General features: G+C 40.3%; 1 protein-coding gene across 1 annotated transcript; it reads right to left on the minus strand.

Annotated features, from left to right (window-relative positions):
* Nucleotides 1-2,003: 2,003 nt before the first annotated feature.
* Nucleotides 2,004-3,127, minus strand: LOC119557130. Its single transcript, XM_037869713.1, has one exon. It carries the CDS (start codon nucleotides 2,994-2,996, stop codon nucleotides 2,304-2,306), a length of 693 nt encoding a protein of 230 aa, XP_037725641.1. The 5' UTR covers nucleotides 2,997-3,127; the 3' UTR covers nucleotides 2,004-2,303.
* Between the last annotated feature and the right edge of the window lie 11,419 nt (nucleotides 3,128-14,546).

A 14,546-nucleotide genomic window follows, 5' to 3' on the forward strand; every position in this document is an offset into this window, starting at 1 on the left:
ATATAAAAGTAACTAAAAATAAAATTAAAGACATCTGTGTACAATTTTTATTTAACAAGTAATTTTTAACACACAATATAATGAATACTAAAAAATATTCTATGTAATTTATATGTAAAATATATTTCAAAATTTTTCAGAGTAGTTTATTTTCCAATTCTTTTTAGCCGTATAAACAGGTCTTAACTTTGATTTTCCGCTTCAAAAATCACAAACATCCAGAGCAGCGGCGTGTGTCTTTGGCCAACTCGTCCTTCGTCCTTACCACCTCCCTTGCCGCATCCCCAGCTCATCCTTCGATTGTCCCCTGTTGTCATATGTGAAGTTCTCGTCGCGTTTGTGGATTTTATATTACCGACAAGAAGCAAAAAAAAATTGAAACGCGAACTTGGCTTCAAAAGGAATTTTTTCCCTTGGCTGGGGGACACGGGGGTCTCCTCTCAAATGATAGACAACGAGAAAACATAAACATGGCACCCAACACTTGTCCGCTGGCCTGGCAAATGGATTGGGCAACGGTATTACCCTCCACGGGAAAGGAAACCCCATCCCATTCCATCGCCCCCATCCAATGCCCAGTATTATACATAAATGACAATGTATTAGCGCTAAACGAAGGCGGGCAGCGGCCAGAAGATAGCAGACATGTAAGCAATTTTCCAAAGTACTTAGTCAGCAATTTTTACCCCTTTTCGTTTGCTGGGGTTTCTGGGGAAACCCCCTGGTGCCGCCCCCTTTGACCTCTTCGGGGTGACCACACACACATATGAGAGAAATATAAAAAAAAAAAAAACGGCGAGGAAAAGAGAAAAAGGCGCCCACGCATGGCTCACTGGAGATACCAGGGGTTATGTTATGTCCTGTCACTGGCTACAAGGATAGCGATAAGCCAGCCACACCCACTAACCACCACCCACCGACCACCACCTCCCCCTTGCCGACCCACCCAGCCATCCTGGAGGAAAACATTTTTTTCGCCAGCGGTTCGCATTTATTTATTTCCATTTTTTTAACACATATTAAGCCGCAAAAATATTGCCTGTCCTTTCCACTTCCATCTTTTTTTTGGGTGGTGGTCCAGAATTTGCAAAAGACGCAAAAAGTGCTGGAGAAACACTTAAAAAAATTAAGCAGACTATAAACATATAGTTTGCGAACTTTCAAGGGTTAATACATTTTTTATAAAAAATAGAAATATATTTAAAAATCGATTGTTATTAGCTAAGCATAAAATATATTAACTCAAATATTTCAAATTTGATTAAATGATTTCCATCTAAATTTACTTATAAACGATACGGATTTATTTTTAAACAAAAGTCTGTGGTATTTTTTCTCCGTGTAAAAGGAGATTGGCAAATGGGGACTGGGAACATTCTAGCTGGTCGTCTAATTCAGTCGATAGCCATTCATTGGAAACTCTTGATTGATGCTCTGGCCTTGTCTGCAGTTCGTTGATAAGCGGCAAAGACTATGCGACTCTTAACCCCACACAGCCCCTGTCCACCGCCCAACCCCCTTAACCCCCCATTACCCTCCTCAAATGTAACCAGGCTGATTTTTACAATTGCTTGCGATTCAATTTTTCACTTTACATATTTCATGGATTAGACGACTTCAACGGTGGGTTTTTTTTTGCCAAGGGGATGGAGCGGATGTTGTTGCGATGGATATGGAAACTAGCATAAATGGAAATTGGTTTGCCGGGGGTTAAGCCAATGGGATCGACTTTGAAGAGGCCTTTTTTTTATGGTTTCCACCTTGTTTTCCTCCGTATTTTAAATAATAAATGCATATTGTTTTATATATTTGATTAATTTTAAATTTACCGGAATGGAAAGTTAATTTTACTAGACATTACACCCGATAAAAAGGTATTGCTTTTGCAATGTTGTTATATTTAAACCATTAGATCATTATAAAAATCATTTAATTTAACATTAAAACATTCAGAATAAATTTCATTTCCTTGGAAAATGATTTTAGATAAAATTTATATTAAAAAATTTAGCGACTACATGATAATCCCAATAAATTTACATTTGGTTTTTATATCTCAAATATTAGATTTAGACCGTATAAAATCACTTGACTCTGTCTCAATTTATTAACATTTTTACCCGCTCCATTAGTCGATGGCTCCTATATAGTATATGCACTCTTTGGAAATTGATCGAAAGAGTTAAGGATATACGAAGGAAAGGTATTCCCGGAAATTGGGGGTCTTGAAGCAATTTGAAAACTACCATATAGATGGCTTTCCATTTTTCTAGACCAACAATTTCAGGGGTAAGGTCGAAAAGTTAATGCTGCTGCTGCTGCTTGCGACGACGGGAGTCCTCGAGTTTCTTGAGATATTTGGCGGCGATGGTGAGGATGGAGGGTTCCTCCACATCCGAGAAGTTATCATCATCGTCATCCTCAGCATCCAGGGCATTGTGATCCATGTGGAGTGGTGGCGGAGTTGGCAGCAAAGGAGCATTATTGCCGGTCGAGGGAGTGTTCTTCACCTGGTTCTCCCGATGGATGGGCATTACGGTGATTTTCTGGGCCTTTGTCCGGGGTTTCTTGGCTAACTGTTCCTCGGTGGCGAAGGTCACGCTTGGATTGTTATTCTTCTTGGGTCGACGACGCTTCAGATTGGCCAACTTCAAGGCACTGGAGCACTCGCCTGCCCCCTTGGCTGATTCCTTCTCCTGGACATCCTTATGATCCCTTTCTCTTTTCCTTCCAACCGAGCCACTGCCCCCCGCCATGGACCTGCCGAAACCGTGCTGCTCCAGAATCTTAAGAACCCTCTCCTCGACCATCTGATTAATAGTCGTGCTCAACTGCTGCAACTTCTCGTCCACAGCCTCGTTGACCGCCGTCCTAATAACCATATATATCTCGTCCATGTACTTAGATCGGGCATTTTCCGACTGAGATCGCGGCCGCAGCTTGTCCAGAACATCCTCGGTGATCAGCGCAAAGCGCAGCTTCGTTGCCTTCGACATGGTTACCAGAATGAATATTGTTTTTCCTAAAATTTTGTTAACTTGAAATTTTGGTTTTGTTTCTATAAAATGGGAATGTAGAAAATTGCTACTGAACTTTTTCTTGGCTTTAACAGCTCTGATTTTGGGTTTCCAACAAATCAGACTGACTGAAAATTCAAGGACTACTAATTGATATGTTTTTTTATTTAATTTTTTTGTATATGTACCAGCTACGATTTTGTTTTGGAGTAGGCCCTGAGTGGTTTATTGTTCGGTTTGCGTTTATTTGTTTGCCAACGTTGACATGTGACAGGTCGTACTCATTGTTGAGGAGAAAAACAAAGGACGAGTGATTTCAATTAGGCGAGTTGAATAAGTCAGAGTTTCTGACCGTGTGACATTTCCACTTCCTCTTCTCGTTTTTTATTCGGCTTTTCGGCGAGTCCTTGCGCTGACATTTCTCCCCTTTGCACTTCCTTCCTTTGTGGGCACTTCAGGATGCCGATCTTAACGCTGGCTATCCCTTAACCCGCGAGGAAGCCAGATGTCAGGCCGGAATGAAAAATGATAATTTCCCTTTACCTGGCGCGGGATTAACGCGATTTACCCGAAAGGGTTACGCGATCCGAAGATGTCCCAATAGCGTGTCCCATATCCATTCTTATTCACATTCCCATTGCCCAGGTAAAAAAACTGCGAGGGGAGTACTGAACCAACCCCGATTTTTGGGATAGGGAAGTGCCTAGTTAACCCTTCGCAAAATGCGGGATAGGCAAATCCGCGAGTCATCCGGCCACATTCACAAGCCGATCGACTGCCGCGAAGATCGGATGGTCGCGTTATCGCTCGACGAGCTGCAATTATCGGCCGACACCCATCGCTATCGGTGCTCCTCGATCGGATTTGCGCTTTTCGAGGTCCTCGATCGGACGCACCGATCCCGTTCAGTCAAGTGGTCCGCCGAAGTGCCATCAATTAGCCAATTCGCATTGTTCCCCGCTCCTTTGATCCCTTTGCGATCACCTCGACAGAGATCGCAGATAGGACCCTTACTTATGAGGTCTCAAGAGCTTTAGGGGTTTGCCAGTGTTAATTGTGAATATCATTAGGAACATAAGGACGTTAAACGTTTATTTTCCAAAGAGTTTGTGGACACATCCCAAATTATAATCAGAAATTATATAATACGGCTCTCTTAAATCTTTTTAATAGCTTTTTTATTAAAGTCATTATCGTAGATTTTCTTACATCTTTCTAAACTATCTTATCAATATTAAGGTAAAGATGAGGTTGTGGTTAATTATTCTAATTATATTTAACATTTTGCAAAGCTTTCAAATGAAAAATCTTAAATCACACTTTGTTAAAGTAAGTATTATTATATTTTTATTCAATTTTTTATGAAATTGGATTTTTTTAAGATAGACTCTCTTGTACATATCTAAGGACCAAGATGGATTGGGAACTTTAAGATCTCCTGGTAATGGGTAATTTATAGACTTCCAATGGCAAAAATTAGCCATTAGATGAAGGGGTGAGGCTGTGGAGCAGCCCCCAATCGAAATTTCAAGAACTTGGAGACCCTCGATTGTCTTTGCTCCCCCGTTTCCAGTGTGTTTTTCCATGTCGTCCCGTTTGGTATCGCAGCTCGGCATTTATAAATGTAATTGTACAAATGTCAGAGCGAGAAGGGGTGGTGGGTGTGGGCTGAGTTCTGTGGGCTGTGGGCTGTCCCGTTCCAAGGACACCGGCCGCATAGGGTTGAATGGCAAATGGCCGCTTCAGGTCCGTTCGATGTCCGGGGTCCAGGAGTCGCGAGCTTTTTTGGTCGCTAGCTGCTGGCCATTAGGGGTGGACTTTTCGATTTCATTCGAAAACGAAGCGAAACGCAACGCCACGCAGGACATTCGGAACATTCAGGACACTCAGGAGCTGTCCAGGATGGCCGGCCAAGGGGGTGTGAGCGGGACGGCAGACAAGGTGAAATATGTGCGATTTCAATCCACGAACAACTACAAAACTGGCAGCCACTTCAGCTCAGCTCCGTGGGCCGTCCATCAAGGGGCCACCAGCACTAACGACCAGCCCGCTCAATGTCCTTCGAGTCCTGCGAGGGGGTGGTGGTGGTGGGTCAGAAATAATGAGAGAGAGAGCCAGCGAGCCAGTCCAGTTTGGGCAGAGCAAGAAATATTTTGTACCACTTTACTGCACTTTTAAATATAAATTGTTTATTCAACAATGTTAATAAATTTAAATTGATTAACAAATGTTTTCAAAAAGTCATAAATATATATAAGCCTAATCTAATTTTGGTTTTGTAAAAATAACTTGTAGCCAATCAGGGATAGATTAAAATCGGGGTTTAAAAACTGATTTTAGATAAAATCCGATGTTTAATAATAGCCTTATAATAAGTGTTAGCTTTCACTGCTTTCTTTCAGTTTGATTTGAATTTAATTTTTATCTTCAACTTTTCACTTCTAAAAAGTTGATTGATTGGAACCTTACTTGAATTTTGTCAACATTAAAAATAAAGCTGGCACTAGAAACAACAAATTTGAATGGTATATAAAGATAGGTAATAAATAAATATGAATATCATCATACAAAATGTTCTAAAAGTTTAATTTAAGTGAGACCAAATCTTAAAATGCCAGAAATTTTAATAACTTTTTAATCCAATAACTTGAATTATAGATGGTATGTAAAAATGTGGCTAATAATATTAAATATTTATATTTTCTTCAATGTTAATAGGAAAATTATATAAATATTTCTTATTATAAACATATTTTTTTAGCCTCTAGTTCATAATAAGTTACATTTTCTTTCTGTGTGGTTTCGGTTTTGCGTTTTAGCGCTCCAACAAAGGGGTCAATAAGGGGGGCTTTAACGACTGTGACTGCCCCACTGCGTTCTGCACACCCCCTTGTCCGCCCGTGCCACCCCCTGCCACCTCTTTTCCACCCCCCGCCCCTGCTGCTTAGCCCTTTTGCGGACTGTGTTCGCATTCAACCCCCTCAACAGATTGACTTTTATGTTGATAACTCTGGAGTCGTTCCGTTCCTGCTGCCTCTCGGCCACCCCCCACCCCCTACGTCCATTTCCCACCCCCTACCCCTTTTTGTTTGTATGTGTTGTACAAGTTGTCCACTACAGAAGAGAACTCGCCGTTGGCTTTCCACTCACCCCTCAAGTGGCCATTTTGAATTTTGGCCATTTCCCTTAGCATTCCCCTTGGACATTGCCAAACCACCCACTCCGCGCCTCTTTAGCACTCCCATGCCGCCCCCTAAAACCCCCTATTTATCCACCTCATAGTCCTCCGCAGGATCCTCCTTTTCCTTGTTGCCACTTCATTGATTGAGGTAACTTTGGGGGCGACTTTAAGCCCCCTCATTCGGCTGACCATCTTCAAGTTTATACTACACGAGGAAAAACATATTTTAATTTCAGTATTTATTAAAAATAAATAGATCATTTAGACCACAAAAGGTATTTATTGACTTAGTAAATTTATTTTTAAAATGGGACATTGTTTTTTTCTAATAATAATGGTATTATATAAAATATCATTTAGATAAGAGCAATGTTTCTACCTGCATAACTTCAACATAGATATAATGGAATACTATCATATTTTCAAAGATGATACTTTCTGTAATTCCTATAGTACACTTCTTAGGTAATATATGTTCATGTTCATTTAGTAAATTTTATAAAAATATCTTAAGTTTGTGTCTTCTATTATTGTTATATTAATAAACGTATTATATAAAATATCATTTGGAAAAGAAACGATGTTTATACCTTCAATTTGGATATACACGAAGAACATAATAATAGAACCTTATCATATTTTCAAAGATAATAAGCTCTGTAGTTCCGTTAGAACACATCTTGGATAATAAATGCTTAAAATAAATACGTCAATTTGGAATATTGTATAATTATCCCTGAAACGTAACTCCTTCTGGTCAATTCCTAAGCGCTTTGAACCGTATTCTTCGCCGACATTTAAGTCGCTTGTCGGGTGTGGGTGGCAAATCCGTAAATTAGTTGCCTCCCCCAATAATACGGGTCTAAGCTGGCCCTCCTGCCACCACCTCACATACCTACATACGTCTCTATTCGGTCCGGTTTTTCGGTCCGGACTCCGGACTCCGGTCTTATCCCATCGACTTGACGATGTTTTTATGATGCCCAAGACAGGAGCTCGTGCTCGTTGTTCGCCTGGCCGTATTAAGACAAAAGGTTAAATTTAAATTTGAAATGATGAAGGGGTTGCTTCTGCTGAAGCGAGGTTTTATAGAGGTGATGGGGGATGGGGGTTTTCAGGTTCGAGCATCACGTCCACATTTGCTGGCTGCGTGCTCCAAGCACCCTGGCCATACATTGCAATATGGCTGCCCCTTCGGCTTACCAGCGGCCCCCTTTCCCCACCCATGACCCCTGACCCCATGACCCCCTCGCTGCCAAGGAAAACGAAGCTGCGGAGCATATTGTTGCCTCGGAATTGGATTGTTGGGTTAGGTGTAAGGTGTGGCAGATGGTGTGGATTTTCCCCTGACCGTGTGTGTCTGTGTATTCTGGCCAAATGCGGAGGCAACCCGAAGACCTTTGCCTCAATCCCCCATCTGGAAAACCATCTGTGTGGGTGGTAAGTTGCTGAGTGGTTCGATGGCAAAAAGGAGCGCAAGAAACTTCCAGCCAAAGGCTGCAGACGTGGCCAGGATAACTGGGAGGGTTAAGGCTTTTTGGGGGCTAACGGGGGGCACTTGCAGGCCAGCAGGGGCGTACGCATCGTGGGGTTTTAGTTGTTTATGGTATTGTTTTATTCTACAGAAGTATTTTATTTGAATACTTTATGACACATTTTAAAACTACTTCTAATTATAATATATCAATTTCGAGAGTGTTGTTTTTATAAGTAAAGAATTCTTATTATATGAAAATATTTTTGTTTGATTATGGTAATAAAAATATGGATATACAATATATTAAATTAATTAAAATGGATAAGAAACCATCTTAATAAATTGTATTTCTGTTTTAACTTCTTGTAACTAGTTATATTAAGTATATAATATTAAGAGGTAAAGTTATACTGAAAAGAAATAGGTATATTAAATATAATTTATATTTCCCCCTTAAAAGAGCTCCCCAAAAGAACGCCCCTGTAGACCGAAAACTCGGTATAGGTGGATTCGTCGTATGCTAATGGACATTCGAGATTTTGGTTTTGGGTATTTTGAGCAGTTCAGCTCCTGTTTAGTCGGTCTTCGGACGAGCTCGGGGAAAAGCCGATAAGTACGCTTTATGCCCTTAGAATGCTACGTGTGCGGCTTGCAGGGGTGGGGAGGGGGGGCGCTAGGTTTCAAAGGGGGTTTAGCAAAGGGGGTTACGACTGGACTGGGCTCATGATACTCATTTTGTGATTGTGTGATGATGGATGGGACATGTGTCGGTGGGGCGGAGAGGTCCATGGTCCTGGGTCCTTGGTCCGTGGTCCTCGGTCCTGGGTCTTGCCCAGAATGCCGATGGCTGAATGGATGGATGGCCAAGAGGACACAGGGAGTGGGCCTTGACTGGGAGGCCAAGGGCCAGTTGCATTTGTCCTTGTGCTATTGAGCGTGAGCTCTCCTGCTCGCTGGAGTGTGCCGGAAAAAGGATTCGAACGATTTAGCATTCGGAATAAGTTGTCCCGGATCTCGGGGCCCGGATCCCCGTATTCCCTGATTCCCGGATCCTTTGGCATCTGTTTGTTTGCATTCCACTCACCTGATACCTCATACTGAATACCCCATTCCTTTTTTTTTTGGGGTTTGGGGGGACGACCATTAGACCCATGAAATATGCATGCTGGATAAACATAATTCGGGGCATGCGAGTAAATACTTTTGTCAAGATTTGACCATGATTGAGTGCGACTTTGGGGTCCGGGTCCTGCAGGTCCTGCGAAGAGGTTAACTAGCCATAATTTATACGCTCGATTGGATTTCGCATTTCTATCTCCATTGTTCGGGTAATGGTTGGGGATCTAGAAATTGTAGATGGTGGGGAAATGGTTTGTAATGTATATATAGTGTGGTCAACAATTCGATTATTATTTTAAGTGATAGCTTTCTATGGAGAATATTAAATTGGATGTGATTATGATTTCTTGTATTGTTAATATAAAATGATTGTACTATTTGTTAATATATATAATATTAATAAATCGTAGTTTCCAAAGCTTGTGCTGGTTATTAAAAAAATGTCCTTTAAAATTGACCCCCTTTCCCAATTTGTATTTTTGAAAAATAACTTTCCTTTCTACTGATGAGGTATCTGGCGAATCCCCCATCCAAAAATCCTGTGCAACCATTTGCGAAAACTAAACGTTTGCATTTCGCAGACAATTTCAAAATAATTGGGCCACAAAAAGCGCGACGCTGTCAGCGATTTGAATTTGAATATGAATATGAATATGAATGTGAATGTGAATGTGCGGGAGCAAAAATAAAAAATAAATAAAGAGCACAACGAAATAATGGCTGTGTCATTTCCTTATTTTCGAGTGCTATTATTAAGCGTTTGAAATATCATACCGTCATGCGGGAAAAGGGGGGAGGGGTTGGGAAGGAAAGGGGGATCGGAAAAGGACCTAAGGACGGACGCCCATGTGTGTGATGTGTTTGTGTTGGCGCGGTATCCATTAGCTAATATTAAAATCATTCTTTTTTTTGAGAAGTATGAGGGGAGGAGTGGGGGGAGGTGGAGAGTAGACTGAATGGCGCTGGGAGCTAACCGCGGGAAAATCTCCACCCTCCTTCGACCCCCCAACCCCCTGCTTACCCCCCAAAAAACTGACAAAACAGACCAAAACATAACACACATATACGCACAATCAACAATCACGCACTCACCCACTGGATACTCAAACACTGAGAGAAATTATGCATTGGTATTCCCAAAGAAAAATAGGTTTTGGTTAGTTTTTGTAATTTTCATTATTTTAAATAGTATTTAAAAAGGGTAACAATTGGAATGCCATTGAATAACAAATAATATTAATAATCATTATTGAATCCACTTTGAAAGCCACTTCAAAAAAACATCAAGAAATAAATCGATAATGATTATATGGTCAAATAAACATTAATGAATCCATCAATTTATATTAAACATTTCGTATTTTTCCTATAACATCTAAAGCATTGTTTCTCCCAGTGTAAAGCCTGAAGAACAGGAGACCAGAGCGACATAGAATTGAATGGAAGCTGGAGTCCTAGAGTTCCGGAGTCCTGTGTGTTCCGAGTTTTTGGACCTTCGGCGGCTGAGTCGCATTGTTTAATGAAAGTTCTTTCCCAAAAACTTTCAACGGCCCTTTCCCATGTATGTTTGTCCTGGGACATTGGCCGCACGTATGCAAATGTGGCTGTGTCCTGCGATAGGAATGGAATATATGGTGATGGTGGGGGGGTCGGTGGGTCAGGGGGTGGCACTGGGCGGCGGGTGGTGGGTGGCAGGGACGTGCGATGTCAGACGGCAGTTGACAGCATGTTTATTTGTTTGCCGCGGCCCAGGAAAACCCACCCACTCCCAATCCCACGAGAAAATCCAGTATCCAGATTGTCCAACTCAAGTCCACAGAACTTTATCCGAAACCCTGATCCCCATTGAAGGAAATGTCTCATGGTCGAGAGCTCAACGACTAGCGATTAAGAGGCCTTATAAATATTTTAAGTATATGTATGAAATCCATTTCACTTGAATTTAAACTGAATAAAAATAATATTAAGATTGGTGTTAAGTTACCCTTTAATAAGTCTATCGTATATTAAAGACGGTTCTTAACTTTTAACATAAAAGAAAAATGTGTTCTTTGTTTTTTAATATTATAATTTTATGGATTTCAAACCTGAGATTACCATAAAGGAACCATACATATGATATATACTTGTAGTATAAATTTAATTTTTGTTTTTGTTATCTTAAAAATGTTATAGCATGAAGACCCGAAAAATGTATAGCTTTACGATCTTTATACCTGAAATATTAGTTGCACAACATTCTTAAAAATGAAAATGAAAATGAAAATATATTATTATGCTAAATTTCTTGTAATGATGAAATAAGAAATAATCAATCATTCCGAATGAGTACCAAACTTTCAAAAATGAAAGAACATTTATCCTTAAACCTAAAACTTAAAGTTATTAAAGTAAGTACCTTCTGTCACCTATGATAATTTGAATCGACAGAAAGGATTCTAAACGTGCTGCTGCAGGATCTGTGTTCTATATGCAGTATGCAAATAAGTACCTCTCGTTCACAGCTTAAATACGAACGATTCGAGGGGCTTCTCTTTTGTTGACCCCCCTCGTCCTTTCGCCTCCTTTTAACCAGAATTTTCTCACTCGTCCTCCATCCTTTAAACTCCATCCTCCACATGTCCACTCGTTGGTCCGACGATTTCACACAGGACATGCGCATCTTGCACTGCAAATGTGGCCAAGTGCGACGGGTGTGAGAGATTTAGCATCCTTGTGCGCCGGCATTGTTGTTGGTTGTCAGGACTTTTGGTCCATTTAACATGTCTCATAATAATTGTGATTGGGGTTTATTTCGCATTCATTTGAATATGAATTAGCATCGTTTCGTAGTTGCGTCGTAGTAGTGGTAGTTGTGGGGTTTTCAAATGGACTTCTAAGTGGAGTGGGTGGGTCACCGTTGAATGGAGCGAAATGGAATGGAAGGGAATGGATGTTTTTTTGCCAATTTAGCTAAAAGGGAGAATCTGCCAGTGGACACAAACTACACACACCTCACACGTACACACACACACATGCGCAGACACATCCTGCAGGACTTTTGAGCCCCTGAGTCCTGAGTTCCTGACTCCGGTGGTTGACACTCGTTAAGACGTAAAAAACTATGCAACATTTTTTAGCTGTCAGTACAGTAACCCAAAGGATTGTTCTTAAATGTCCTGAAGAACCAAAAAGGACTCACGACTTGTAGGAAAGGAGAGAGAGTGAATGAGAGAGGGAGAAAGGGAGATAGTCCTTCCGCTGGGGGAATTTACTGTTATTAATTAGTGCAAAACGGCCCTCGGGGGCCCCTTTGGGTTTTCTTTCGCTCTTCCATCGGTTTCCTCGGTTTCGGTTTCAGTTTTCGGTTTTCGGGCAGCAGTTAGAGATCTTGGCCTAACCCTGCGTGTCCTGTGGGTTTCCTGATTAAGGACACAGGAGGTAAAATGATTTTGCGGAATGTCTAGCCGGTCAACGGGGGATATGAGCTGATTCATCTAAGAGGGCCATCCACTTTTTAGCAGATGGGATCTGCAAAAAGGGTTTTGGAATGTAACTTATGTTCATAAAGCACCAGAAACTGTTTCATTTATTCGCCATTTTCGTTTTAATAACGACTTTATAGTTTTTTTTAATTATTAAACGGATTTTAACGATTTAAATTGCTTAAAAAAATAAATTTTCTAATGGAAAGGGTATATATTTAATATTGGGTGTGATAAATGTGGCTTAAAAATATTTTATTTTTTAAAAAGTTATCATTTCTAATACTGCGATAAAAATAAAATCTTGTTTTTTATTTTAATTAATTCTTGCTTTATAATATTAAACATTTAACAAGTACATTTTGTTTAATATTTTTTAGCTGTGATTATATATAGCATTTCAACCTGAAAATATGTTTTTAAATTTATTTCTAAATTTCTTCGTATTTAATTTTACGCAGTTTTAAGTGGTTTTCTTAAGTATTTAAATGGCTTGCAATCTAATATGTTTTTAAAAACAATAAATAAATCTGCAGATTTTGATTCACAAATGCTTATTATTCTTACTTGTCATTGTGTTTGGTAATTTGTGTTTTATTGTTTATTTCAAATACGTATTTTACCCATCCTCCTATTTGTCAGAAAATGATTTCAGCATCACTTTCACTTCACTCTCTTTGCCGAAACCCACTCCCCTTTCTCCCCGCCCCTGTTGATTCAGTTTCGTTTGTATTGCGGTGAGTTGAACCAACAAAAAACAAAAGAAAAATAGCAGAAGAGAATTATTTTAAAAAATTGCCCACCGCCCAGTGACAGGATAAAAGGGAAAAGGACACAGGACACAGGCCAAATGGCAAACAGAGCGCGTAAATTCAATCGGCAGACAACGGGATATCAGTCCGCAGATACATGCCCTTTCACACTCATCCTTCGTCCTCCGCTCCTGAAATCCATCCTGCATCCCTGCACCTCGACTCGCGAATTTTCCGATTTTCCGATTTTCCCTCGGCACATTAGATCATAAATAAAATTAGAGCGCAGTGTCCATTAGGAAGCGCATCGATATCAGATACGCCTGGTGTGCGTGTATCTCTCGAATAGGTTGTGTAATATTGATTAAATTGGTGAAACACTTTTTTTTCTCTTTTAAATTACTGTAAAATTTCGCACACTCACTGCGGACAGGAGTGGTGGAAAATGGAAAGCCACGGCTTCTGCACAGTGAGAAAAATTCAGGGATATCTATATGTTTGTGGTTAAAAAACTATAAGTATTAATAAATATATTTCATGGTTGGAAAATGAAAAGGTGACATATATTTTTAAAATTTCCAACGGAATTAAAATAAATTCTAGGAAATATTTGTAGTTATACAGAATTATTTGATTTGCCAACTTAATATTGTTTTATATTTCTGGATATTAGGATACAATTTTAAATATAGATCCTTAAATTAAACAGATTTGTCCAATATATCCAATATTATTATTATTATTTAGTATGTATTTAATATTTCAACATATTTTTTACCTTCGCCAATCATTTTTTTCCAGTGCATTTCGTAACCCAGTGCCCTGTCACCCTTTCGGCCATTATCCTTTCGATTGCTTGCTTCGGCTGCTGCTAATAATATTGACACAAAGGATACTCTCTGGTCGCGCACTCCACACAAAAGGTATGGCAGCAAAAAAAAAAGGAAATAGAAAGGACCCAGGACGAAGGACGAAAATGCAGCCGAGCCAGAGGCAGGACGGCTTTGATCGGCGAAGTCAATTGTAACACATCGAATTGTTCGCATTGATAGATTTTGATTTATTTGCAGTTATTTATAGGCTGTGTGTTGGGACGACGACGATGACTCGCCGTGAGTGGCAGATCCTTGTGACATTAGATTATCCGTTCTTATCCTCGATTTTCGGTTTGCCTCGGTTTTTACCCCGCTCCATGGCCATTACCCCATTACCGCTTGGCCCTTTTCAAGATTCGCACAGTTGCAGTTGGCAGGATGAACGTGCAGAAAGGCTGCAAAAACGGCTGACAGGACGCGCAGGACTCGCCAAGGTGGTCCACGGTCCACAGATGCTACGTGCTGCACACGGTCCACATGACATCTGCATACATCTCCCCCCATATCCTCACATCCTCATACTGGCGTCCCTTTTTTCCTTTTCTTTCCATATTCCGCATCAACTGCAACTCATTCCATGCACATGACTCCACGTCAGCGAGGGCAGCTCAAAGGGTTTTAATATTCATATTTGGGAAAAATTATGCAAGTGTCTGTTAAG

Source organism: Drosophila subpulchrella, chromosome X (genome assembly GCF_014743375.2).
Source record: "Drosophila subpulchrella strain 33 F10 #4 breed RU33 chromosome X, RU_Dsub_v1.1 Primary Assembly, whole genome shotgun sequence".
In the NCBI taxonomy this organism is placed as follows: domain Eukaryota; kingdom Metazoa; phylum Arthropoda; class Insecta; order Diptera; family Drosophilidae; genus Drosophila; species Drosophila subpulchrella.